General features: G+C 42.3%; 1 protein-coding gene across 10 annotated transcripts in view; it reads right to left on the reverse strand.

The window, feature by feature from the left end:
- Window positions 1-14,199: 14,199 nt before the first annotated feature.
- Cdc27 (cell division cycle 27) overlaps window positions 14,200-23,788 on the reverse strand; it is a 49,095-nt gene continuing 39,506 nt past the window's right edge. For 5 of the 10 annotated variants that reach the window (XM_006247534.5, XM_006247536.5, XM_006247533.5 and 2 more), the window contains 4 exons: window positions 21,681-21,809; window positions 19,609-19,683; window positions 18,368-18,524; window positions 14,419-17,290 (listed from right to left, as the gene is read on the reverse strand). In XM_006247534.5, the coding sequence (XP_006247596.2) occupies window positions 17,208-17,290; window positions 18,368-18,524; window positions 19,609-19,683; window positions 21,681-21,809 (444 nt within the window). In that variant the 3' untranslated portion in view covers window positions 14,419-17,207. Of the gene's footprint in view, window positions 17,291-18,367; window positions 18,525-19,608; window positions 19,684-21,680; window positions 21,810-23,788 lie in introns of those variants that run through there. The other 5 variants (XM_063269459.1, XM_063269458.1, XM_063269461.1 and 2 more) reach the window with 2 other exon arrangements.

Consider the following 23,788-nt stretch of genomic DNA (forward strand, 5'->3'; position numbering starts at 1 on the left):
CTGGGTGTGACCCTCTGCTCTGCAGAAGGCATTGCACAAATACATGTAGGTTGCCCTCAAAAGGCTGCTATAAAGGGCATGGAACGGGGGGAATAACCAAAGTTATCAGACAGGGAAGGTGCTTCCGGGGTCAGTGACCTCTTACAGGCATTCACGTTACAGAATCCAGAACATCTTGTGACCCCTTACTGAAAGCACAGATTCCTGTGTGATTCTGGGAGCTCAATTAAGACAAAGCATTAGGACCAATCCCCAACACCAGCACCACCAGATCTATACTGTGCAACCCTCAGTCATCCTGGTAGACTGCAAGACAGCAAGCTGGAGCTGAACGTATATATGGTTAGTAGCAAAAGGAACAGGAATAACAGCAGGCAAAGCGCTGAGTTTTAACACATGTATCTGATATACTTTTCCCAGATACTTGTCCTGGGTCTGAACTTGGGACCCCTAGGCAAGATGGCTTGTTGTTTTGTTTTGTCTTATAGAAATAGGTAGTTATTTTTATTTTTATGAGCCCGAGTGTTAGCCTGCAGGTATGGGTGTGTGTCGCCAGACGTGAGGAGGTAAGAAGAGAGTATTGGATTCCTTGAAACTGAGATTAAAAATGGTTGTGAGTGGGCTGGAGAGATGGCTCAGTGGTTAAGAGCACCGTTTGCTTTTCCAGAGGTCCTGAGTTCAATTCCCAGCAACCACATGGTGGCTCACAACCATCTGTAAAGAGATCTGATGCCCTTGTCTGTACCTCGTGTGTATCTGAAGACAGTTACAGTGGACTTATATATAATAAATGAATAAATCTTTAAAAAAAAATGGTTGTGAGTGACCATGTGGGAACTGGGAACCAAACCCAGGTGCTCTGCACAAGTGCAATCTCTCTAACCACTTTTGTTTTTATTGTTTTGGAGAAGGGTCTTGCCATATATCCCAGGTTAACCTCCAGCTCATGGCAATCCTCCTGCCTCAGTGGCTGGCTACATGCTAGAAATGATGCCCCACTAGTCTCAGTCTGGCCTGGTTAGTTCAGTCTTTGAGCTTCGTTTTATTCATCACAATTTAAAAAGAGAGGTTATAGTGATTTGAAATAGGTATGGCTCCCATTTGACTGCTTGGCCCATGGGGAGTGGCACCATTAGGAGGTGTGGTCTTGTTGAAGTGGGCGGGGCCCTGTTGGAGGAAGTGTGTCATTGTAGGGGTGGGCTTTGAGGTCTCCTAGGCTGAAGTTCTGCCCAGAGTGGAACACAGTGGATCGAGATGTATAACGCTCCAGCACCATGTCTGTCTGGACTAACCTTTGAAGCTGTAAGCCAGTTTCAATTAAATGTTTTCCTCTATGAGAGTTTCCTTGAACATGATGTCTCCTCACAGCAATGGAAACCCTAAGACAGCGGGAATAGGGAGAGGCTCTGTGGGTAACGTGCTTGCCACTAAAGCAGGACTTGAGTTCAGACCCCTTCCCTCTCCAACACCCACATCAAAAGTCTACCTGCTGGCAGAGGGGCCAACACAGCTGGGTTCCTACACCTTTCTTGGCCGTCCATCCTGAAACAGTGAGTTTCCAGTTCAGTGAAGAGATTCTGTCTCAAAAATAAGGAGCGGGGCTGGGGATTTGGCTCAGTGGTAGAGCGCTTGCCTAGCAAGCGCAAGGCCCTGGGTTCGGTCCCCAGCTCCGAAAAAAAAAAAAGAAAAAAGAAAAAGAAAAGAAAAGAAATAAGGAGCAACTGAGGAAGACATGAGATGTTGACGTCTGACCTCTACATGAACGTGTGTGTGTGTGTGTGTGTGTGTGTGTGTGTGTGTGTGTGTGTGTGTAGTGTAGTGTAGTGCATAAATTTCATGTAATTCATTTGAAGGTGAGAGGACAACTTTGGAAGTCAATTTACTCCTATAGTTCTGGGAATCAAACTCAGGTTGTCAGGCTTGTGCTGAGAGCTTTTACGTGTTAGACCATCTTGCAGGTCCTTCTACTTTACTTTTTAGTTAAACGGCATTTCCTGGAAGTTAGTCTATGTAGTCCATAGAGACCACCTTCATTCCTTCAGCCTTAGGGTAGGTATCCTATTGTCTATGTATTAGAGTCTGGCCAATCAAATCTCTTATTTCTGGACATTTGTATAGTTTCTAATGTTTGCAAGTATAAAATGTATCCAGAAACTATACTTGTGTAGTTATGCTTTTATATTGCCGAGATGTATCTCAGCTGGAGAGACAGCTCGGCAGTTAAGAGTGTTAACTGCTCCTGCCGAGGACCTGGGTTTGGTTCCCAGCACCCACATGTTACAGATAGCTCACAACCATCCATGACTCCTGGTTTGGGGGATTCAGTGCTGTCTTCTGAGTTCCATGGGCATCAAACATGTGTGAGATACAGATGCATACATGCAAACTATAAGGCTCAAAGTGAGTCTTAACTACCAGGAGGCCTCCCCAAGTGAGACACGAGAACAGAGTTCGATGCAAACGCAAGAGGTTTATTTTCCAGCACATTGGGGTCGACCTTCAAACAGCCCCTCATGGCGAGTGAGTGGAAGGTGACCTCGAATGGCTATAACAGCAGTTTTTATACTTTCTAAGGGTACAGGTTGCATTAGCAAGGTTACAGTTTAAACTTATTGACCTTTGAATCTATTGGCTAGCAAGCATATGACATGCTTTTGAACTCTATCTGAGTGCTGGGATTAAAGTGTGCACCACTGTGCCGAGCTCCTTTTGCCCATTTTTTTAAGAGATGGCTTCTGGGTTGCAAAGATGGTTTAGTTCTGCACAAGTGTGAAGAGTGAAGTTTAGATCTCCAGTGCCCATGCTGGGTGGGTGTGGCAGAGACAAGGGATGTCCAGAGTAAGCTAGCTAGCCGGTGAGCATTGGGTTCAAGTGACAGGCTAGCTCCATAAAATAAAATGGAGAGCAACCGAGGAAGACATCCAACACCAACCTTTGGCCTCTACATGCAGACAGATAGACAGACAGACAGACGCACGCATGCATGCACGCACGCACACACACACCACATTTGAACACTCACACAAACGCAGGTGCACACACCACACACAAGGTATACGAAGTAAAAATCTTGGAGCTCTGGAAAGAGAGTGAAGTGGAAACTTAAGGGTTCTTTGGAAATTCAATCGGATGGTGTTTTGCTGGGGCAGAGTCGTGAAGGGACGTTTCACTGAAGCAGACACAGGAGAGAGGATGCTCTGCTAAAGCGAGCACCTGAAAGGAGACGTGATGAAGGGTCCTTTGCTAACACACACATGAATTAGCCTGCCTTACATTGCGTAGTTGAGCTGCATTTATCCAGATGCCATAGAGAGAAGAGCACCAAAAACCTTCTGGAGGTGTGCTGCAGTTTGTTACCGCTTCCAAGGACCCCAGCTGACTGGATGCACACGCTGAGGCAAGACACGCGTGAAGGCAAGGCACATGGAGGACACATGATGTTGGAGGGCATAAATAGGACTCCACCGAGTGACGGAGAGAGTTTGGCTTGCTGGTACAGCCAGCTGTGCAAGGCTTGTGGGTCTTTGCTGATCTTCACTTCCCTGAGAGAGGCACAGCTGACAACTCCTGGTGTTCCTGTTGGTTCCTCCTGCTGAGGCTGAGGCCTGGCTGTCCCTGCTAGGTCATGTCACCGATGTTGCTTACCTGACTCTACCAAACTAGACTGCTGGTGTATCCTTGAAGTGTTTGCGAGCGGATCCAGCTGCCGCTGCCTGCTAACCTGTGGACCTGAACTGCTGATTTCCAGACTAACGGATGGGAGTTACTCCAAAGAACCTTTCTTTTTCTTTTTTTTTTTTTTTTTTTTTTTTTGGTTCTTTTTTTCGGAGCTGGGGACCGAACCCAGGGCCTTGCGCTTCCTAGGTAAGCGCTCTACCACTGAGCTAAATCCTCAGCCCCCCAAAGAACCTTTCTAAACAGGTCTTAAAAATAGGATTTGAAAATATTAAAGCTACAGACAGCTCAGTGGTTGAGTGTACTTGTTGTTCTTCCAGAGGACTGAGGTTTGCTTTTTAGCCCCTGCGTCAGGCAGCCTACAACCGCCTGAAATTCCACCTCCAGGGGATCTGACATTCTCTTCTGGCCTCTCCAGGTACCCACAGGTTTGGGTATGGCATACATAACAGAGATGCAAAAATAATCTTTAATTTATTTTGTTAAAGATTTTTTTTTCTTTGACTGGAGATCTGGCTCAGCAGTTAAGATCACTGACTGCTCTTCCATAGGTCCTGAGTTCAATTCCCAGCAACCAATGGTGGCTCACAACCATCTGTAATGGGATCAGAGTGTACCAATACATAAAATAAAAAGATATTTTTCTTCTCCCTTCTTCAAAATTAAAAAAAAATTTTTTTTTTTGGAGCTGGGGACCAAACCCAGGGCCTTGCGCTTGCTAGGCAAGCGCTCTACCACTGAGCTAAATCCCCAACCCCCTTAAAAAAGTTTTTACAGTAAGAGTATTAACCTTTTTTTGTAGAAAATTTAATACATTGATATTTATTTGAATGTGCACCCAATTAGTCATATTTTTATCTCTAGCATATTAATTTTATAAGGTAATTTTAAAATGTATTTTATTTTTATTTTCTGTACATTGGTGAATTGATTGCATGTATGTCTGTGTGAGGGTGTCGGATCCCCTGTAACAGGGGTTACAGAGAGTTGCGAGCCGCCATGTGGTTGCTGGGACTTGAACTCAGGTTCTCGGAAGAGCAGCCAATGCTCTTAACTGCTGAGCCATCTCTCTCTAGCCCCTTTATTAAAGATTTATTTTTATGTGTATATGTGAGTAGTTGCATCAGATTCCCTGGTACTACAATTCCATTGTAGGCTGATATGGGATGCCGGGTATAGAACCTGGGTCCTCTGCAAGAGCAGCAAAGTGCTTTTAACTGCTGAAGCATATCTATCTATCTATCTATCTATCTATCTATCTATCTATCTATCTATCTATCTATCTATCTATCCATCCATCCATCCAGGGTCTCTCTATGTAGTTCTGGCTGGGCTGGAATTCACTACATATCCCAGGCTGCCATCAAACTCACAAAAATCTGCTAGTCTTTACCTCCCAAGGCTGGGATTAAAGGCATGCACCATCATGGACTAGAATATTAATCTTTTATCTGTAACGTACTGGTAAATATTTTCTTCCCAATTAGCCACTTTTTTTTTCCCCCATACAAATTGGAAGGGTCACACACAGGGCCTATACAGGTCTGGACCAGGTCCTCTGAATTATATATTAGCTTTCAATTTAGCAGTTTAGTTTTCTTTTTATATTTATTTATGTATACAATTACACTGTAGCTGTCTTCAGACACACCAGAAGAGGGCATCAGATCCCATTACAGCTGGGAATTGAACTCAGGACCTCTGGAAGAGCAGTCAGTGTTCTTTTTTTTTTTTTTGGTTCTTTTTTTTGGAGCTGGGGACCGAACCCAGGGCCTTGCGCTTCCTAGGTAAGCGCTCTACCACTGAGCTAAATCCCCAGCCCCGCAGTCAGTGTTCTTAACGGCTGAGCCATCTCTCCAGCCAGTTTTACCTTATTACATTTTGTTATGTTTCCTTGTTATTAAAGGCCTGTTGTTTTCTATTGAGAGACAGAAAGGGAGTGAACGTGGATGAAGGGGATGTGGGAGGAAATAGGACTGAGGGGAAAGTATAATCAGGATATATTGTACAAGAAAGAATATATTATTAATAAAGAAGAGAAATAACTCATGTAATAAAGACATTTTGGAGACTTAAAAATGTTTTAATATATCATTGCAGACATTTGCCTATTTTTTTGTTTTTACAAATTTAGGGATTTAAAAAGCTCTATCATTATTTAAAATTATATTTCTAAGATTTTGTGAGGATCTCATCTGCAAAAAACCCTTTAACTCACAGTTTTTACTTTCTACAGTAGGTTTTGTTGTGTGCATGCTCACACATATGTATGAGGTTGCACCTGTGTGTGTGATGTTGTGCCTGTCTGTGTGTGTGTGTGTGTGTGAGGTTGTGCCTGTGTGTGGAAGCCAGATAACCTTGGATACCCTTCCTCAGGTGCTACCCACCTTGTTTTGTATTTCTTTCTTTCTTTTTTTTTTTTTTTTTTTTTTTTTTCCGGAGCTGGGAACCGAACCCAGGGCCTTGTGCTTGCTAGGCAAGCGCTCTACCACTGAGCTAAATCCCCAACCCCACTACATTTTGCATTTCTTTCTTTCTTTCTTTCTTTCTTTCTTTCTTTCTTTCTTTTTTTTTTCCGAAAAGGTAGCATCTTTTTTTTTTTTTTTTTTTTTTTTTTGGTTCTTTTTTTCGGAGCTGGGGACGGAACCCAGGGCCTTGCGCTTCCTAGGCAAGTGCTCTACCACTGAGCTAAATCCCCAGCCCCCCCACCTTGTTTTGTAATCTTTATTTTTATATGTATGTATGGTTGTCCTGCATCCTGCATGCATGCCTGCATATCACATGCATGCAGTGCCCGGTGCCAGAACAGGACCTTGGCTCCCCTAGGACAGTTGTAAGCTGTCCTTTGGGGCTGAGAAGGGTGAGCATTGCTCTTAACTGCTGAGCCGTCTCTCCAGCCTAGGTTTGTTTTATTTCATTTTGAAGTAGGGTTTCACTGGCATGCTTATCTAGTAGCCCAGACAGAAGGACAGACAGACAGACAGACAGACAAATGACAGACAGACAGACATGCGCGCGCACAGTGGTGGCATTAATGTGCACCCCGTGCGTGGCTTAGTTTGTTTAGAGACATGGTCTTCCTAATGTAGTCCAGGCTGGTTTCAAACACATGGAGATCTGCCTCATAGAGTGCCGAAATTAAAAGACATCTGGTTCTGGCTCTCCCCAGCTTAACTTTCAGGGTTTTTGTTTTTATGTTTTGTTTTCAGTCAAGATCTTGTACAGCCTCTGTTGGCCTCACTGTTAACTGACAGTGAAAATGAGCTTGAATTCTTGATCCTCCTGCTTCTGCCTCTTAAGCGCAGGGGTGTAAGCAGCATTCTACCACAAGGGCTTCTGTACAGTAGTTCTATATGAATGAAGGCTTTATTCCAAATTATTCAATGGTAGAATGCTGACTTAGCCTCCCCCTTAAGCTAATCAATTTTAAGTTTTTGTTACGTTTATGCCCATCTGTGTGTATGGTATGCATGCGGACAACCTTCAGGAGCCAGTTCTCTCCTTCCACCATGTGCAGCTTCGCATCAGATTTGGCAGCAACTGGCTTTACTCGCTCAGCCAACTCATGGTCCCCGTCTGCCTGCCTTGCCTGTGAGAGCTATTGTTGGGGCTTAGGATTCACCACACAAACTGTATGAACATTGATCTCAGGTAAGCAGGAATAGTTTCCTGAATGCATATCCCAAGATTGATCGATCAGAACCACAAAGAAGGACTTCAGCATACCCCAAGACTGATCAATCAGGACCACAGAGAAGGACTTGTCAGCCTAATTGTGGCGCCAGCCTAATTTAGGGCAGGTTTTTTATAGGAAGAACCAGGCTCACAAGTTCAGAAGGTAATGGTGGAGGCAGTACCACATTTGGGCTAACTGGACAAAGTATTGTCAGCTGACTGTTAAGCTGATTGGTCCTAAGTGAGGTAAGGGGTTGTGATCGGTGGGGAACAGGAAAATTTCACAACAGAGTTAACAGAGCATGAGTAATACAACTGGAGTGTTATGACCTTTTAGGAGAACTTTTTCAGTGTCGGCTACGGATAATTACTCCTGGAAAGCAGAGTCTGAGAAACTGAACTTTACCTTATGAGCAAAATGGAGACTGAATACGAAATGGCTACACTTACGTTAAGATGAACAGGCAAGCCCCAACAGCTCTCTGGAATGAACTAAAACCCAAAAATGGAGGCACACACCTCTGAGGGATTTAAGTGGGAAGATCTACTTTTATTCCTGTTCTAATCCTCTGACACAGGAAGACAGACCTTTAATCTGGATTTTATAGTGATAAGATGCACCTTTAATCCAGACTTTTGAGCTGGGAAAACCCACCTCGAATCTGGGCTAAGCCTTCTGCTAGAAGCCAATGTACAGACACGGGAGAAGGAAGCTTTTGGTCTTCGCCTGCTTGCTCCCACTATCAAGTATATTCCTTCACTGCCATTAGAGCCTACTTCTTCAGGATTCCAATAAACTATATTTACATATATTATACATATATATGAACTCATATGTATGCTACATATACAAATATGTCTATTGAAATCCTGAAGTAGGTTCTCTACATATGAATATATATTATAAATTACGTTACACATTATATATTCATATATATGTTTATATACATTAATTCTGTAAGATTTGTTACTCTTGGGAATCCTGGGAAATCCTGATACATAGTCCTTCCTACCCATCTTAGGGATTTCATGAGTGAGATGGGAGGAGATGCGCCTGCTTTTCTCTTCTCGAGTCTTTCCCCTTCTCCCGACCTTGGGATTGCTTCTGCTCCAGGCCGTCACACTGCTCACCCTTTCTCTGGAGCCCAGGCCTAAGGGGAAATCTGGCCAATCTGTCCTCTGTTTCCCTCCTTTGGGGTCTCCACTTTCTTCTTGGAGACTCTTTTTTCCGCTGTGTTCCATGGGACGTCTGTTCCCTCGCCCCTCACACCCACAGGCTAATGGTGGCATCATTATCCTGCTGAAAATGTTTTTCTTTGTGGGCAGGTGACTGAAGTCTCAGTGACTACTGTAAAGTACAAGCCCTGGGTAGGGTTCATTGTATTGGACTCTGGCTTTGTTATTTGTGGACAGTTTCACACACCCGTACATTATATTCCGGTCACTTTGCCCCCACGTCACTTTTACTGAGCCCACCTCTCTGTGCAGGTGAGTGCTTTTTTTGTTCTAGTCTGTGGTCTATTGTAGAGTGAGATTCATACCCATACTATTACTATTCTCCACCCCCAGGTCATACTTTTCCTTCTTTTATAAAATGTATCTTTTAAAATATAGTGAGCTGGGCGGTGGTAGCACACACCTTTAATCCCAGCACTCAGCAGGCAGAGGCAGGTGGATCTCTAAGTTTGAGGGCAGCCAAAGCTACATGGAACCCTGTCTCCAAAAATCAAAAAATTGTGTGTCTGGGCACACACATGTGGAGATCAGAGGGCAAATTCCAGACACACTTTCCTTCCGCCATGTGATCCTGGGGATTGAGCTCAGGTTGTCGGCCTCAGGAGCACCGAGGTGTTTTTACCATCGGGCCATCTCTCTGGCTCCTAATAAGCTTTTCTTATTTCCTTTCTTCCTTTCATTTTAACAGACTATAATTGGCTGTAGAGATGGCTTAGTGGTTAATTCTCAGAATCCACAAGGCACCTCATGACTGCTCTTCAGATGCAGATCTGATGCCCTCTATTAGGAAACAAGGCATCGGGGCTGGGGATTTAGCTCAGTGGTAGAGCGCTTACCTAGGAAGCGCAAGGCCCTGGGTTCGATCCCCAGCTCCGAAAAAAAGAACCAAAAAAAAAAAAAAAAAGGAAACAAGGCATCAAGAAAGCACGTGGTGCCCATACATAAACAAATGCAAGCAAAGTCCCCAGTCACATAGAAATAAAAATGTAAGAGAAGAACTTAATTACATTTCTTAGTTTATTATTTGTATGTCTGTCTGTGTGTTATGTGTATGGGCTCACACGTGGCTGAAGTCGGGATTTCTGGTTTCACTGGAGACTCACTTGTGTCACCTGATGCTTTGCTGGAGTGGATGCTCGAGAGGACACTCGTGGTTTGGAAAGAGTGAGTATGACCCAACAGACAGCGGACGATGCTCTGGCATTGCTTCACCTTGCTGTTGGCACTCATCTTCGCTCCTCTTGACTTTGTAAGAGAGAAGCACACCGTGGAAATTCTGGTGGTGTTCTGGCTGCTTCAGCAGACTTCTACAGCTTGGCAGAGCCTCTTCTGGACCGAGCTGGTGCTGCAGATCCAAGTGGACTGGAATCACAAGGAACTGCTCCTAAGCAGTGTTATTAGCCAGTTTCCTCCCCTACCTTTGCAGTGCTTTGTCAGCCTTGATGGTAGGTAGGCTCTTTTAGTTGCTGAGCCATCTTGCAGGCACCCGACCTGCTTCCTTTTTCCTTAATATAGACTTAAGTTATGATGGAAACTATTAAACATTTCCAAGAGAAAGGATATGGCCAATGGTTATGATAGACAACTGGAGGAGAATCGAATGTTATGACTAGGGACAGCATTAGCAAAGGAGATACACTGTAACATTAGTGGCTTTACAGGGCACCCCGTAGAAAGAGAACATTAAGACTGGGGTTCTGGAGGGATGGCTCAGTAGCAGGAGATCTTTTTGCTCTTGGAGAGGGTGAGTCTACTTTGCAGGATCCATGTCAAGTGGTTCACAACCGCCTGAGTTCAGCTCCAGATCTAACCTGCTCTTGAGGCCCCTGCTCATATTACACTCACGCGGTGTATACGCACAGGCGTAGTAAACACAAAAAGAAACTAAGAGCTACTGCCAAGTGTTGCTTCCTATGTCAGAGATATCCCAATGGACCAAGAACTGAAATAGACCTAGCACATTATATTTGTCCTTTGGGTGGGGTGTCTTTTAAGAGGTTGAAAAAGATCCAGCTGAAAGTTCTAGAATAGGGGGACCAGACGGAGGTGAAAGCAGAGGGATCTACAGTAGTCCAAGGCAACGCAGCCCCAATTAGACCTTGTCTTAAAACAACAGCAAAAGCAAACTACGATTCCTACCCCCCACCCCCCAAACCAAACCCAAAACCACCAAACCAAACGGGCTGGAAAGAGCTTAGAGGTTAGGAGCACTGGCTGGTCCCGAAAAGAACCAAGGTTGGGTTCCTAGCACTCACACAGCAGCTCATAACCATTTGTAATTCCAGTTCCAGGGGACATACATGTAAGCAAAACACCCATACACATAAAATAATAACAGTAACAACATGCTGGGTGTGGTGAGAACACCTTTAATCTCAGCACTTTGGAGGCAGAGGCAGGGAGACCCTGAGTTCAAAGCCAGCCTAGACTACAGAAGACAGCCAGGGCTACATAAAGAAACCGTCTCAGGGGGTTGGGGATTTAGCTCAGTGGTAGAGCGCTTGCCTGGCAAACGCAAGGCCCTGGGTTCGGTCCCCAGCTCCGAAAAAAAGAAAAAGGAAAAAAAAAAGTCTCGGAAAAACATAAAAATTAAAAAAAAAATTGAAAGTAATTAAAGAAAACCCTCAGACAGCAAAGCCCGAGACAATTCTCACAACGAACCATTAAAACTCTGTAGGCATAAGGGTGTGTGCTGACTTCGCCAGACGAAGACAGCACACAGTAAAGTCGGTAGCACTTGACAGCCGCTCCAGACTGAATCCCGATCCAGGACGGTGTTTTGGGAATGTCTCACTGGTTTTCTGTATCATCTCCATTTGACTAATGCCAGAGTATTTGCAGTGCACTTTAGTTTTATAAAGCACTACTGAGATGAACTGCTAAGCTTCTCACAAAAGAAAAGTCCTGATGGGTTACTAAGGGCAGAGTTTATCTTTTGTACCAATGAAAAAAAGGTTCCTAATCTGTTCAAGTTAACTATTCTAGATCACTCAGCTATCGAAGGGTAAGGTCTACTACTTTCTTATGCCTTCAGAGAATATGGGGCTCCAGGGTTCTGGAGCTCAGCCAGCAGAGAGGGTGGCTACTGGCTGCCAAAGCTGATGATCTGAAATCCACCCATGGGTTGTTCGAGGTAGAAAGAGACCACTGGAAGTTGTCCTCTAGCCTTCGCACACGTGCCATGACATGTACTCACATGTGCTCTAGATTAGTTAGTGTTTGTGTGTCATTCCAGCACATTCCAGTTTGGGACGCTGAAGTAGGAGAGACAGTGAGTTTGAGGCCAGACTGGGCTACACAGCAGATGCTATTCAAAACATCCCAAACAGAAAAAACAAAAACAAAAACAGCAAACAAAACAAGTCATAGGGTTATGCTGTCCTGTAATCCAAGCTACTTGGGAAGCTGAGGAAGGAGGATCACAAGTTCAAGGCCAACGGGCTGCATAAATCCAAGGTCAGCCTGGACAACTTAGTGAAAACTCAAATTCAAAATACAGGGTCCCAACTCAGCAAGGAGAGGCAGGCAGATCTCTCTAGTTCAAGGCTCGCTTGGCCTACACACAACAGCCAGGGATCAAAAACAAACAGGAAACACAAAATAAAAAAACAAACCAACAACCCCAAACCGTCTAAACCAAACCACCTGTCCCCAAACAAAACCCCAAAACAGGGTCGAGCTGTAGCTCAGTGGCAGAGCGCTTGTTTAACATATACAACGCCTATTCTTCTCCAGTACAGGAGAACAACCACTCACTGGGGAGATGACTCGGTGGGGAAGAGTGTTTCCTGTGCAAGCATGAGGACCTCAGTTTGGATCCCCAGAAGACACAGTGTAAGCACCTGTAGTCCCAGCACCCAGCTACTCTGGTGCATGAACCTGGATTTGGTTCCCAGAACCCATATCAGACCACTCACAACTGCCTGGAACTGGAGGTCCAGGGTACCCAACAACCTCCTGCTTCTGAGGGCACATGAATTCATCTCGGCACAAACACCACACACACACACACACACACACACACACACACACACTCTTTTGAGACAGTCTATGTATGTAGCCCAGGATGGCCTTGAACTCACAGACCTTACCTGTCTCTCCACAGTGCTGGGCTAAATGGCACTCACCATTATGCCCTGCACAATTAGTTTTAGGCTGTTGGGACGACATGGTGAGACCTGCTTTCAAGGAAATACTTGATTCTTTTATCCTGTTCTTCACCACACCATGGTTAGATGTCAATAGATGACAAGAAGTGACATGTCCCAGGGAAGTCACGCCCTTGGATTGGCTTAGTTAATGCTTCATCTGCTTTCTGTGTTGCTCTTCTCAAAGACCTAAAACATCCTTCCGTTTCCCTTTCTCCGAGAAAACCTGAATAAATAAAAGGTCTGCAAACTATTGTAAAACCAAATTCTGTGTATTTTACTTTTTCCAGATCTTAGTTTTCATGTATGTTTACAGACAGGTGTAGGAATAATGTTTTTGTGCAAAGTGTAAAGTTTACTCTTGCTATTCAAATGCTGATTTCTCTCTGCCCTCATATTGTATCAATCTGACACAGTATCACAATCCTTATACCAAGAATCTCCTGTCTCGAGTCTGTGTAAACAAATCTTATTCTTTATTCTCTGCCTTGTTAATAAATGCTCATCACCCAAAGGTTGGGCAGAATAGAGAGTAGGGCAGGACATCCACCAGCCAGAGGAAGGAGAGAGTGGGGGAGATTCAGATAGCAAGGAGGATGAGGATTTGGGGCCATGAAGGGGTCCAGAGAGATGTCACTGAAACACTCCTGAAGCCCAAAGAGCCAGATCAGTAATAACATACAAGTGCCATAGGATGAGGCTGGGAGGCAGACAGATTAGAAAGCAGATTACTGAACTGCTCAGCTATTGAGGTGCAATTCTAAATAAATCTTGGTTTATCTGTGTGGTTACTGAGGACTAACATAGGGTTAAAAAAAAATATAGTCGTCAGATTGCCTCTAGTCCCTGAGTGCAGAGCTCCTACGTATGTATCCACCTATCCACCTATCCATCCATCATCCATCCATCCATCCATCCATCCATCCATCCATCCATCTATCATCTATTTATCTATCTAGTCTATCTATCATCTTCTTTCTCTTTGTGTGTGTGTGTGCGTGCATATGGAAATATGTACATGATTGTGGAAACTAGAAGTCAACACCAGAATATATCTTCAAGTCTTTAGCTCCTTTTCTGAGGCAGAATCTCTGAAACTGGAGCTCGTTGAATTAGCCAGACTGACAGGATGGCCAGGTATCTTCAAGAATCCTCCCATCCTTGCTTCCCAGCTTTTTACATGATGATGTGGATCTAAGCTCAGCTCCAACTTTACCAAGCAAACCATCCCCCAATATCTACCCTCTCCTCAAGTTTGAGACAAAGTCTTACTCTGGATTGCAGACTGCCTTTGAGCCACCATGCCTAGTTTCAGATGTTAAATTGTAACACAAGGGGCTGTGTCCTGAGGGAACTTCAGAAATGACATCATTGAAGAGTGAGCTGTTAACTAGTTGACCTGCAAAGTTGCAGCTGCTAAGAAAGGTTCTGCAGTTTCAAAATAATATCTTCTAAAAATTACCAGTTTTTTGTCATAATATTTATTTTGAAATTCCAAATAATACTAAAAAGGGTATGAATTTTAATATATATATATTAAAAAGTGTAAGTAAAAATTAGAGAAACATTGTCCTAGGCTCCTGTAGAACATAAAATGTGATCTTTCATTACTATGCTGCTGTGACTCACTATAAAAATGCAGATGACACAGCTTTTACATAGCTTTAACACCTTGATTATAAACTGCTTTCAAAAGTAATTTATTTGGATTTTCCATATCCTTTAATGAACTGTAAATATATTAACAGAAAAGACTTTTTCCCCCCCAAAGACTATACAATTTCTGAAATAAGTCAGGAAAAGCAAAAAGACGACACAAAGGTACATTGTTTCAATGCAAATAGAACACACATGGCACACCCACACTTGCATTTCCCAGGGTTTCCCAAAGAAAATGGGCCATCATTTTTCTCAGTGAAGACCCAAACTGTACTCTGGCTAATCAGAGACTTTAAAACTGTTTTCTTCGAAAAGAGTGCTTTTAATCGACTAAACACTGGTTATCACTGAGTTTTTAAGGTACAACAGCAGCATGGTTCAAATGTTACTTGCAGTTCTTGGATAAAATAAAAAATGTAAGTAATGAAATACAGGAAAAGTTAAGAGACCCACCTTTCCTTATTCTGAGTACCATCTGTTCTCCTGAAAAAAATATACATCCTGGTATAGTAATAACCATTTCCATGAGGAAAATGAAATCCAATGCTCTAATATACTTCTGTGTGACTGTGTGTATTTGTATCCATATACTTATGTATAGGTGTGAAAAAGACGGTGAAGTCTTTAGTATTCTTAATTTCCTTCAAAGCAAGGTCTGAAATTTGAAACAATTTGCTTACCAAAATGTGTTTGTTTAGTTGATCCCTATTCTGTGAAAAAGAAATTAAAAAAAAAAAAAAAAAAAAAAGAGCAAAGACACAAAGAAAAAGAAACCCAAGAAACAGTCACTATGTGGAAATAAGGCTTCCTTATGTAAATGCTGTCAGAAGCAGGAGTGAGGAAAGTGCCAGCAGGCCAAGTGTCTGTGTACCTGCCTTTCAGCCAGCCACAGCCACAACTACAATGACCCCTTCCTTTGTCTTGAAATCAGCACCAGAAAGTTCCTCTGGCACAGGACATAAATTCCTACTAAAAGAAGATAATTACACTCTGACAATTCTGCTCTGAGCTTGGCTTTCTCTAGGTATGCAACAGAACTCAGGGTAAAGCCTTCTATGAAACTCTAGATCTGATGATGTAATATATATGTATATAGCTGTCTTATGATTCGCTGATTAAAAAAATAAAAGAAATGAAAATTAAGCTTTACATAACTAATGAACAATAAAATGGAATTGAAGTGCTAGCCTATGGGAATTTTTTATGATAGTCATTTATTCCCAACTTTCCTTTTCCACATAAATTATTTTTTTTTGAACGGCACACATACATAGATTTAGGCAGGAAATGTTTCCCTGGCATCTAATCCCTAACCCAAGACTTGGACTTTATAGTGGCATCTAATTCACATCTGCATGAGGAGATTAAGTAACTGACAGGAAAGGACTGAGTCTACAGGCTAAAACATTCTTTCCACAGCTTTTGTAATCCACCTTATCTTCACAGTTTGACTTACATATACAAGTAACCAGTGGGTAAGCTTTTCCTTCATCAAATATTCCAAAATAATAACTGTAGGCCTGTCACTCATAAGAAACTATAATTTGTTATATTCTGACATTGGCACTTAATAAAATGTTAACTAAAGTTTCTCTAAAATTTTCAATACATTACAATAAAGGAGATACACAATTTAAGACTGTTTAAATCTGTTCCTGTGAAATTCCAATAATTCCCATTTTATATGCATAATTAGATCTTTAAAATTGTGGCCAGTTCCCAAACACACAAACCCATATTATGATGATCTCAGAAGAGAATGTCTCTTTCATAAGAAACTTTTCCCTAGGCTAAAAATTTTCAGTATTTTTAAACCCAATTAATGACGCTCATTACAAGTTGTGGTGACTCACACTGACAATACGAAGCAGAGAGCTGAAAAGAACGGCCCTGACCTCCACAGAGGGCACCACACGTTCTTGCACTCCTGGGAAAGAGGCAGACTCACGGTTAGGTACAGCTCCAACTGTATTAAGGCTTCTTCACCATGATCTCGAAGGTCTCTCTTTAGTGTTCTCATACTGATTCTTCTGGTAAACACAGTGGTTATTAAGGGCCTGCTTGGCTTTTCATCCGGGAAAAACTCTACCATCTCTTGAGTGTTGAAGGCAATCCCACCGAGCTCAAAGAGTAAAGCCAGTATTGTCAAGACCAATTTTAAAGTTTCCAATACCAAGACAGCAATGATCAACACTTTGAAGCAAGATAATAAATTAAAATTCTTGGTTAGACATTAAAGTGTACACTGTATGGAGGGATATTTGACTCCTACATATGAGTCCAAACAGGCCCACTGCATTTGCTTAAGGTAAGCTATTTCCTTGGCAATGAACTTTACTCTGTTACAGGCAACGTCTTTTATTGTTCCATCTGGCACTTGCTAACACCATTCTTGAAGAACCTAGAAATGAAGGTCAGTCACTCTGTTTATCAGGAATAGAACCAAATAAAAAACAATTTTGGAAAAATGACCAAGAAATTCTGGTTCATCACCATTCCCATATCTAACGGTTCCTTCAAGATAAAACATAACTCTTCCTTCCATGATAGATTTCCAACTGAGGAGATTAAAGAAAAAAAGAAAAGTTCCTCACCCCTCCCCCAAATTGTCATTCACACTGGTAAAAGAGCCAGTCTTGTTAGCAGCTAAGGATTGCACTGCCTTCCATTCTGTGCAGTCAGGGTCCAATGAAAGCGGCACTCATGGTCTAGGTGACAAACGACGGCAATAGCGGCTCAAGAGTTGAGACTCAAGTGTATGGAGGGACAGAAACATGTCAGCACTAGCCACAGTCAGAGTCTGACTTCCACAAGTTAAAATTCATCACTTTCCGCTGCATGAAGTTGAGTGTCATCTGCATCTGTCATGCTGCTCTCCTGGGATTCATCTGTTCCCACTGTACAAATGGAACAAGAACATAAGTATAGGACAAATACGACTCCTTGGTTCACAAAAATAAGGAAAATTGCATTATATTCAGAGACCCCCACAGACCAGAAAATTCCAAATATTACCTTAAAAATGCATTTTAAGTATTCTCTCTCCCTCCGTCTGTCCCTCCCTGTCTCTCCGGTTTTTCAGAATGGGGTCTTCACATGTAGCTGTCCTGGAACTCACTATGTAGACCGCTGTCCTCCTGGACTCAGAGCTGCCTCTGCTCTCCAGCGCTATTTCCAGCAGCCTGGATGTTAACTTGCTATTTAATTTTGTAAGGTAATGACAGTAGTTCTTTGGGGACAGCATCTCAGGAGCCCAAGCTGAACTTGAACTTACAATGTAACCAAGGTGACTGCTCCACTTCTGATGCTCCTCCCTGCAGTCACCTCCCATGCTAGGGTTACGGGCACAAGCAGCACCACATGTGATTTATAAAGCGCAGGGATCAGGCCCAGGCCTTGTCCATACTCTGCCCAACTTTACTAACTACACAACATTTTTAGCAACCTGCCTTTTTTCCCCATGAACTCTAGGAGCTAGAAATAGCGGAGACATAAAAACAGATATAATAACAACAGCATCAAACAAGGGCTAACATTTCTGCTAACTCCTAACCACTGACTTAACTTTGTCGAAGTCCCTGACAGTATAAAGAAATGTGGAATATAACCTTCAGCTTAAAAGAGCAGTACTGAGACTGTAAATTTTACTTATAAGATGTTCACAAAAGCTAATCAGAATTTACCTCAGAAAATTTCCAATTCCCTTAGTATTAATATGCATAATCAATAAGTACACATACAGATTTTTGAATTTGTCCAGGATGAAACAGAATATAAACAGCTACTACAGAGCTGAGGTTCAAAGTCACACAGCACACCAGATTTAGAAATAGTTATATTTTCTGCAATTACATTTAGAAGTAATTTCATTTTCTGTAAAGAAAATGCCGGTTTGGAAAGAGCCAAAGCACCGCACAGGTTCTGCACACACACAGTCGCTTTCTGAATGCTACAGATCCTAGTGGGACACTCACTGATCTGCTCCTCCTGGGTTATCGGCTCCTCATCATCTGGAAGGTAGCGCTTGTCAATTGCCTCTTTAATCTGATTATTGGCTCCTTTAGGATCTAAATCCATAGCCCAAGAGAAATTCATCAAGGCGAGATGAGTTTGACCCAACTTCTTGTAAACCTAAAAAACAGGTGCACTCAATGCTTCAACTGTAAATCTTAAAACATAAATTAGGCTTCTGATCTTTGAACTCCGAGTCCATTCAGGTGGGAGGATGTTTTTATCCAACATATGACTTCACATTTAAGTGTTCTCTATATAAGCAGGTGCTACTTTTCAGGTAGGAGTTTCTGATAAATCTCACCAACTAGAACACCGACAGTGGGAAGGACGGACTACAGAAGCTGGTTGCGTAACTTTTATTTACCCAGCCTTATGCACTTCAGGTGCGTGATCTACTAATGGACGGCACAGCGTCTCACTGCCTAGCTCAGAACTGAGCTGAGAAGTTCCTGCTGCGACAGTCCTGAGATTACAGGTACAGACACAAAGCTTGGATCCATATCCAGGACAGCTGAAAACACAGGCATTCCAGACTGCCCTTAGCTCCACATTTGGTCTTTTAAGACAAGATGCCCATGACTATACAGTCCAGGTTGGCCTTGAGCTAGGATAGCCTGAGCTACATAGTGACACTGTGCAGCTTATTAGTAGATCTGCCTTAGCACACACCACCATGCCCAGCTAGAACATCATCTTTTAAATTGCTACTGCTAAATACATTTTTTCCAGGGCTCTTAGTCCAGGAATGTAGTTAAATTTGCTAAGTAGATGCCTTTAATCCTATCACTGGGGAGACAAACAGAGGCGAGGCAGGTGGGTCTCTGAGTTCCAGAACAGTCTACAGAATACTACAGAGCAAGTATTGTATACACAATACATATAGTATTTTTCAAAATATAATAGTTGTTGAGGTTGGAGAGACAGTTCAACAGGTAAAACTGCTTGTTGTTCTTCTAGAAGATCTAAGTTTAGTTCTTGGAACCTTTCTCTGTGTAGCCTTGGCAGTCCTGGAACTTGCTTTGTAGACTGGGCTATCCTGGAACTCAGAGACGGACCTGCTTCTGGCTCCTTAGTACTAGGATTAAAGGCATGCACCACTGCTGTCTGGCAATAGAAACAAATATTTAAAAAAAGGAAAGAAAAAGAAAATTTACTATTTGTTACAAAGTTGTAGACTAACACCCAGAGGCCCCAATTTTACCTTTCCTATTAAGAAGTAAACGAGGGATTCTTTGGGGACAATCTGTTTCAGTTCTTCAAGTTCTTGTAAAGCAGACTGAAAAAAACAAAGAGAAAACTTAGAGGGGCAAAATCTTACAGAATTCTTACTAGACAAGTGCAGTCAGGGACCACACATAGACACAAATAGTTAAGAACAAACATTAAATATACAGATTTTTTTAAAAAAAAAATCAATGTTGGGGGAGGAAAGAGATGGCCTCAGTGGTTAAGAGCACTGACTGCTCTTCCAGAGGTCCTGAGTTCAATTCTCAGCAACCACATGGTGGCTCACAACCATTTTAAACAGGATCTGATGCCCTCTTCTGGTGTCTGAAGAAAGTGATACATGCATTTGAAAAAAAAAAAAAGAAATCAAAAAAAGTTATCTTTGAACAACAAGAAGTATGTTCTGAACTATTAATAAAAATAGTAACTGTTAATAGAAAAGTAAGCTTATGAGGCATATTCAACTTTTAGCAGTGATGCATTTTAAAAAGATGACAAGCCCTAAGACACAGCGTGAAGCAGGGATCTAAGATGAGGTGGTGAGAAAAATGAGGAAGTTAAGGAATTCAAATAACATAAGCAAATTTATTTATATAAAACTTCAGTACAAAGAAACACAAGAAGCCCTGGGTTTGATCCTAACACCACACACATGAGGCATGGTGGCCTCAGTAAAGTTAGCACTTGGAAGGCAGAGAAGTTCAAAGTCATTTTGGCTTTATGAGTTCCTAGCCAGCTTGGGATACATGGGTATTGTTGAAAGTAAAGTGTATAACGGGAAGAATATCATCCTATTCTACATTCCCAAAGGGGTTTTTAATCCCTGTCCCTTGGTTGTAACATTTAGTACCAACGGAAATTTCTTGATTCTCTTTTGTTTTACTTTTACTTCCCCAGTGCCAAGATTGCAGGTATAAACTACACAAGACTTATGTGATGTTGGGCACTTAGCCCAGCCAGGACGCTGTGCAGGATAGGGAGGTGACCACCTGACCGCCCCTCCCTCATTCTGTTTTCCGACTTCTCTTCAAAGACTAGGTTTCATTTGATCTAGCCTAGTCCTGAGTTTGTGATCCTCTGGCTTTCCTCTCCCCTGCCCTGGGATTAGGTGCGTGCTAACATATCCAGCTTAGCTTTCACTCCTTTGTATTTAGTTAGAACTTAAATTTATTCAAACAGGAAATGAATATTCAAATATTGTATGTTCATCATTTATGATCAAAAAAATCAAAAACCTCATGTCACTTCATGTCTTTTTGTCATATTTCTTTGTATCTCTTGGCAACACTTTAAGGGGCATTAAAATTCTTCAAGGCAGGAAATAGGACTGCATTACTTACCACTATTTTCCTAGTACCTGACAGACAGCAGGCACTCAGTAAATATCTTGTCTTCCCTTTTATCTCATGGAAGTGGTGGCTTGCACCGAGGGCCTTGTGCATCCCCCCAGTGACAGCGAGCATGCAGTCTCTCACTGTCACTTCATTTACTTTAGTCCCAAGAGGATGCTTCAAGTCTTTCAAGACAATTCTGTGTGCATAAAAGAGCAGCCCTTCTAGATGTGGAGTCCACACACATTTCTGAATTTCCAGCACCATCCTTCCTGGGGGACTGCTACTTTGTTTGTTTTTTGGGACAGTATATCAATCACTCTGTAGCTTAGAATGTATTGGCCACAGTGGACTTAGTGGGACTCTTCCTGTCTGAGCCTCCCTGGCACTAGAATTATAACTCACTTCATAGGGAGTATTTCGTGAAATAAAATGAAACCACACCCTACCCCAACCCCAGCCTTTAAAAGCAGAGGAAACAGTTTCCAAGAAAACAAAACCAAAATAAATAAATAAATAAATAAATAAATAAATAAATAAATAAATCCCCACATTAATAACATGTAGCTTTTTATTTTTGTTTTTTGAGATAAGATCTCTCTAGCCCTGGCTCTCCAGGAACTCACTATGTAGGCCAGGTTGGCCTTAAAGTTTTTTGTTTTTTTTTTTAAAAAGAGACATAATACAGTGTGGAATAAACTGATATAAATCTCACCTTGTATTTTTCATTTGCAAATAAAACTGAGGCTCTGTGAAATTTGCATAGAGGGTTCTTGGGATCTATAACAATGGCTTTGTTTAGGGTATCCAAAGCCTTCTCAGACTTCTTGAGTGCATGCTGAACCTGTAAGAAATAAAGATCCGGGGTTGGGGATTTGGCTCAGTGGTAGAGCGCTTACCTAGGAAGCGCAAGGTCCTGGGTTCAGTCCCCAGCTCCAGAAAAAAAAAAGAAATAAAGATCCATCTTGATATTAATGAAAAAATGATAAGCAAATAATATAACTCAAAACTGTAGTGGAGAATTAGTTAAACTGCTTTGGCTCCCAGCAGGTTGCTTTTCTAGCCACCCTCCAGAGGGTGAAAGACAGACAGACAGACACACACACATATGTTAATTTTGATATGCCTTGACTAGCTCAATAGCTAGGCACTTCTGAATTCCCCAAAAGCTAGCAAACACCCCTCTCTGGTAATCCTGAGTTAATATCTTTTAAAATCTGTATTTCGTTTCTGCTACTACTCCAGACCCAACTGAGGAAGTGGCCTCCAGGGACCTTTAAGTTTCATCTTTCTTTTACCCTGTCTCTCTTCCCCTCTCTCTCCTGGCCCCTTGCCTGCACAATCTAAAAGTTCTGCCGCTGCCTTTCTGCCCAGCCATTGGCTATATGGGATTGTTTTTTATTATCAATTGGGGCCTGCTGTGGGCAGGGCCCTCAGGTCTGGAAGCCTAGGTTTTTGGGAGCTGAAATAAGACAAAGCCTTAGAACCGATCTCCAACATCTCACCCTTTCTGTCCAAATTGAAAAAACAAAAACCAAAAAACTCTTCTTAGATATAAATCGAGCATAATCATAACAATTATGTCAATTATAAACTATGATATATAATTAACATCCATCCAGTCCATCATAACTGTCAATTAGATAAAACACTCATCTATCCTAACTTAAAAGCTTACAATTCTATATCTGAGTTATGAAGATGAAACTTTCAGAGATGAGGCTGTGTGATCTACCTGGATTGTCCACGGGGGTTTAAGTGTGCTAAGTAATTCACAACACATGTGTTGTTCAGAACACATGCTTCATGTTTGAATATTTGGTCACTAGTAGGTGGGACTGTTTGGAATGCATCGCTAGACCTGGTTTTATTGGAGGGGGTGTCACTGAGTGCAGGCTTAGAGGTTTTAAAAGACCACTGTCCCTAGTTTCTCTCGTTGCTTTGCTCCACCATCCTGACCTTTAACCCCCTGAAACGGTAAGCCAGATTAAACACTCTGTAAGCTGCCTTGGTCTTGATGTTTTATCACAGCAAGAGGAAAAGAACTAAGACTAAGAGTGACTAACAGACTGTCAGTCTGAGTCCAGCAAGTGTTCCGTCTCAAAGACAGCGCTGAGGGCCAGAAAGATAGATCTGTTGGTAAAGAGCTTAATCTTAGTGCAAGTCCCAGAGCCCATTTATACATGTAAGGTGACTGTCTCCTGATCCTCCCCAATAGAAATAACTTTTAAAAAAGCATTCTGAACTCCAGAGATGCTAAATAATTTCTTATAGGATTAAAACCTAGGTACTCAGACTTCTAATCTACCATTGGGAGCCTATGACGATACTCATGACTCAATATTTTTAAAAAGATTGATTTTGAATTACGCATATGTGTGTGTGTGTGTGTGTGTGTGTGTGTGTGTGTGTGTGTGTGCGCGCGCTCGCGCACATATACACATGAGTGCAGGTGCCTATGGTGGCCAGGAGCCTCAGATCCTCTGGAGCTGGAATTACAGATGTTGTGAGCTGCCCGAAGTGGATGCTGGGAACCAAGCTTGGGTCCTCTGCTTAACCACTCGGTCACTTCTTCAGCCCCATGACTTGATCTTCACAGCAGATAACTACTACGAAGTCTAAAGTGAGTAAAACTTCGGTTTTACCCTTCACAGGAAAAGCATTTATCATTTATGCAGTTAACACATCTCTAAAGGATTATTATAACCCTCTAAATATTAACCTGTGTTCAAAGAACTTGTTCATGAATCCTGTGTCACTCAATTATACCTTACAGCCTGGGCTACATAAAACTGTCTCAAAAGAAACAAAATGAGGGGTTGG

The sequence above is a fragment of the Rattus norvegicus genome, chromosome 10 (assembly GCF_036323735.1).
Source record: "Rattus norvegicus strain BN/NHsdMcwi chromosome 10, GRCr8, whole genome shotgun sequence".
Classification (NCBI taxonomy): domain Eukaryota; kingdom Metazoa; phylum Chordata; class Mammalia; order Rodentia; family Muridae; genus Rattus; species Rattus norvegicus.